Raw genomic sequence first — 5,134 nt, forward strand, 5'->3', positions numbered from 1 at the left:
CTTGCTCAAGTATACTCCCTAATTAGCTCCCCTCTTCCCTTACATTAATCTCCACCGTAATTTCTTCAAGTTTTGTATTTCTTCTTTAAACACATTAATATTAATCATAGGCTAATTATTTCTTTATTATTGGCATTCATCACTAACTTGATTATTTAGTTCCTACACTAAGACACAACACAAACCTACACTTAAACCTTAATTGTGATCCTTGAGTGAGGTTTATACCTCCCCTTTCATGCCTTAAGTTAAAGTCTTTTATGCTTTTCATATTCCAAAATACGAAAGTTGATGTAGAATTGTGTAATAATCTTAAGTGCAAATCAAATTAAATCCTTTTATCGCCATTTAAATTCACGAAAGTTAAGAGTTGGTCTTTAATTGGTCTTGTTGATGGTTAAATTAATTAAAATTACGAAAGTTGAGATTAAGATAAAGCATTATTCAATCCATGATTAGCTGATTAGCATCCCCAAAAGGAATAATTAACTCTTCACCTAAAACCTAGATAACATAACCAACATTGAACTTAGTTGTCTAATCATATGCATGTTAGTGGGGATGGCCATTACCCTAGGCTTTTCTTTTTCGAATCGAGTCATTTTTATATTTTTGCAAACGTAGTTTAGTTCAAACTCTTTGTTTATCGGTTGTTCGATACCGATTGATTAAACGAATTACTCTTGAACGAAGCCTCCTCGTGTTCAACCCATAATTGTGCTACAACAACAGTGCACTTGCGGTATCTAAATAAAACTCCTAACACCGTTGTACTGATTTGATGAATGTAAGGTACTTATTGACAGTCAATCGAAAGCATATCATGAGATTACAACCATCAGCATAAGCTTTTGATTGAGTTGATTTCTTTATATGGTATTTGAAGCCAAGGCGACGGAAGGTCACAGGTTCAAATCAAAAAGATATGAAGTAAATAAAAAGAGGGGAATTTGAACAAAAAAACAAGCGGTATTGGAAACATTTGTTCTATATGGGCAAATCAAAATTAGGCAAATCGTTACCCAGAGTAGAGCATAAACCTAAAAATTTCAAGAGACCATCCTCTTCTGATTTTAAGTGGAAGTAATTAGTGTCGGGTATGAAGAGGGTATGCGATGCATCTACATGTGTGAGGGGGCGCAATAGAGTATATTTAACATATATCCTAAAGCGACAACCATTAGCTTATGCTTTTGGTTGAGTTGGTTATATATGAGAATCATGGTTTGACCTAGTGGACATTGAAGCCATAAAAATTTTCCTTTTTTATACTTGAGATAGGGTTTGACTGCCAACAACATGAAGGATTTATTTCACTTTCCCCTTGTCTGTAGAGGATTCTCCAGCCTACCTAGTTACCTCAAATTAAATAGCCGCAAAAAATAATTTTTTGGACAACATTCTGAAGAATGGATGAGATATAATATGAAAAGTATATAGAAATACAATCACCTTGACTGATTTCTCTTGGAGTATCTTTTAGAGTAAGTTTAAAGTAGTTGGCTCCCCAATTTAATTCCTTGCTTTCTATAGTAGTGGTCTAAAACATTACAACAACATTCCATTACCCCAATACACAGAGTTTAAGGAACTGTGTGTACGCAAACATTATATGCAACTTCACATAATAAGAAGCGCACATGATTTGGCCCTTTTGTAGTGGTCTAAAACCTTACCATATATACTAAGAGAATGGACAATTACATTACTACAAGCTAATGAATTAGCCCTCTTATAGCTCCTTTAACTGTATTAGATTCAAGTCCATTGAAAAGTGATTGGGCTGCTCACTGTGTGTTTCCCATCCGACCACGTCAGGTGAGCAAAGCCGGTACTGCCAGAAGGCATGGACTCCGCGGAAACTGTGACCATGAAACTCTTCTTTTCATTTACCCGGTTGAAACTGAGTGTTTCGGGCTCCACAACAACCTTCACTGATGTGCTATGCGCGGACACTAAAGCTTTGTACGTTGCTGGTGTGCCTACATTTGTTAGTGTCCTTGTAAATTTCACAGTACTCACTGCTTTACTGTCACGATTTTCTGAAGCTGTTTCGAGATTGACAGCAAACGAAGGGTAATTCAGGTCTTCAATTCTGTATTTCTTGGCTTTAGAACATCTGTATTCCTGATTCGCAGTGTGCTTGATTTGGTCCGAGCTGTAGTTTAAAGCGCAGAGAAAATCAAGATAGTCATCGACTGTCGTATCATACACTAGGCCTGGATCAAGTGCTGCAATCGGGTCTACATGTCCTGCTCCATAGTCGAAGGGTGTCGAAGGGAACCCTGTGGCAATATCAATGATCGCTTTTCCGTTTTTATAAGCTGTGTATGCTGTAGTCATAAGAGCTGATTTGATAGCTGCAGGGCTCCATTCCAGGTGAGCAGCCTTCACAAGAGCAGCCAGGCCGCTTACATGTGGGCATGACATTGATGTTCCCGATATTATATTGAAGTTCACATGCCTATTATCGCCCTCCAACCCACTTGGCCCAACCTTACCAGTCCATCCGGCAAGGATGTTAACACCGGGAGCAATCAGGTCCGGTTTCAATATCTCCGGTGTAATTGGATTTGGACCTCTAGAGCTGAATGATGCTACTACCGGTGAGGGCTCCACCCCAAGCTTTGTCCCTGAGAACCCGATTGTTGCCGTTGGTTTCTTATTAGATGTTATGTACTTCTTGATATCACCGGCTTCTTTTTGTCCTAGAGATGCTGCCGGTATGAGGTGTGCATCGGCTACTAGTTCTTCTCCATAGGCTTCAGTGTTCGCCAAGATCATCCCAACGCCACCCGCCTTCTTCACCACCAAACCCTTTTGGACCCTCGAGTTACCCCCTCGATCACACACGACTATCTTTCCTGAAATAGTTTCAGAATTTAAGCTACCACTCATGCAGAAATTGCTTCCTGTCATGTTGCTTGCTTTTCCTGCATAAACCAAGGACAGTAACCTGTTCGGAAGAGCTTTACCACTGTACAATGACGCACCAGTAAAATTCCGCCCATCGCCTAGGATAACATGTGCTGGGAAATCACGGTCTATTGTACCAGCGCCCACAGTGGTTATCCATGGAGCCACATTAGACAGGATACCGGAGTCTGGCCCTGCGTTCCCAGCCGAGCAGGATACTAAGATCCCATTTCTCATCGCTGAAAAGGCGCCTACAGCAACCGTGTCCCTGTCGTAGTCAGAGATACTACCGCCAATAGACATGGATAAAACATTCACCCCATCATCAATTGCAGCCTCCATTGCCGCTAATATATCAGAGGTAAAACACCCACCCAACCAGCAAGCTTTGTATGCTGCAATCCTAGCATGTGGGGCCATCCCTCGAGCTGTCCCGCTTGCATATCCAAACAGACTAGCACTCCCAGAAGCTGAACCTGCTGCTGTACTTGCTGTATGAGTCCCATGACCATCATCATCCCTTGGTGATCTACTCTCTGTCGATTCATCGATTGGCCCAAGAACAGCTTCATACCCCTTGCAGAAAAACCTTGCTCCTATAAGCTTTCTGTTACAATCTGACACCTTAAAATTTGTGCCTGACTCACACTTTCCCTTCCAAGAAACAGGCACAGGGCCGAAACCCATGTCATCGAAGCTCTTTTGTTCGGGCCACACTCCTGTGTCGATCACCCCAACGACTACATCACCCTGTGCAGTCGATGCAGGGATGAGATGATCATTGTTTCCAAGCCCCAAAAACTCGGGCGTTCGAGTTGTGTGAAGCTCATACCGAATTTCTGGCACAAGTGACAGAATCCCTGGTTGATTTTGTAGTGAGTTCGCTTCCTCATCGGTTAGCCTCGTCGAGAACCCATGAATTACACTGTTGTATGTGTACAGCATCTCTGCAGAATCTGTTGCGGACTTAAGGGAAGAATAGTACCATTCATGGTGGTCTGTAAAACTCATTGGCATATGGGACTTATCCATATGTACTATGTATGTTCTTCTCTCATTATGATCATGTATTCTATCTGCTAAGATATAAATATGGTAGGGATTAATAACTAAAAGCATAACAATGAATAATAAAGGAAATTGGTATTTCTGAATCTTCATATTTTTCATAGTTAGTTATGGACTTGATTTGGGCGTGGGAGAGAAGTTTTGCTTTAAATGTGATAGTATCTTGCTTTGTTTGGTACTTGTATTTATAATATGGAGTAGTACATATTAGACAAACTTGTCAAAATGTTCGATTGGTTAAATTTTAAATCGGTCTAGTTTAACATTTAGATTTATAGCTATTAGTGGACGAAGGTCAGTCACAACCCACCCTATGAAATATGAAAAAATATGGTAAGTATGGAGCATTTGGCCTATAAAAATAATTTTAACACCACATTTATGTCACATTATTCACTATTCTAAATGTCAATGTCACAAGAGTGCTCAAACATTCCAAACTCTTGAAAATTTTCATCCACCCTACTAAAACTTTTTGTGGTGTTATATAAAATTTTGTGGCCCTCTTCTCACCTAAAATTCTGACTTTGTCGCTGTAAATATTAGCATAAAACTTAAAATTTACCAAATTTTAGAAAATAGATCAAAATCGGATTAAAAAAAATGACAAATGTAGTATCTACTCCCTTGTTTACTTCTTTGGTGGGCTAAAGGTGTCTTACAAGTTGTAAGTATATTCATAAATGCAATATTCTTTTTCATATCATTTTCAATATAATAATATTTAGGATGTTGTTGGTCCAATAGTAATTCAATTAGTGAATCATACCTTTAGTAAAGTTCTAGGATTATTTACTTAAATTGATTTTCATCGTAAATCGTAATATTTACTTATTATAGGCTTAAAAAGGTAAATTTTTCACATAATCTCATAATATATGACTATTATCAACAATTTTAAAGTAACAAAAAATATAAATCACTAAATGATTGTGATCTTATAAATATTGGAGCATAATTTATAAAAAGTTGAGTACAACATTTAAAAATGCTTCTTTTCTTTGTTATCACAATTATTATGGTAGTGCATAATGTATTGATGATGCTCAAAGTACCCTATTTCTGGAGGTCCTTTATCTCAGTAGTCAGTAGTAATTGGTGCTTTACTGCTTTGCCAAAAGGAGAGGATATTTCATTTGTCTTGATGTGT

The 5,134-nt window shown here is 38.5% G+C and overlaps 1 protein-coding gene across 1 annotated transcript; it reads right to left on the reverse strand.

Annotated features, from left to right (window-relative positions):
- Positions 1-1,485: 1,485 nt before the first annotated feature.
- LOC130810641 (subtilisin-like protease SBT1.7) lies at positions 1,486-4,149 on the reverse strand. Its single transcript, XM_057676775.1, has one exon. It carries the CDS (start codon positions 4,084-4,086, stop codon positions 1,759-1,761), a length of 2,328 nt encoding a protein of 775 aa, XP_057532758.1. The 5' UTR covers positions 4,087-4,149; the 3' UTR covers positions 1,486-1,758.
- Positions 4,150-5,134: the final 985 nt, after the last annotated feature.

This window comes from Amaranthus tricolor, chromosome 4 (assembly GCF_026212465.1).
Source record: "Amaranthus tricolor cultivar Red isolate AtriRed21 chromosome 4, ASM2621246v1, whole genome shotgun sequence".
Lineage (NCBI taxonomy): Eukaryota > Viridiplantae > Streptophyta > Magnoliopsida > Caryophyllales > Amaranthaceae > Amaranthus > Amaranthus tricolor.

Excerpts from the sequence above, each read along its gene's own strand:
- LOC130810641 (XM_057676775.1), bottom strand. The coding sequence starts at position 4,086 with ATGAAAAATATGAAGATTCAGAAATACCAATTTCCTTTATTATTCATT.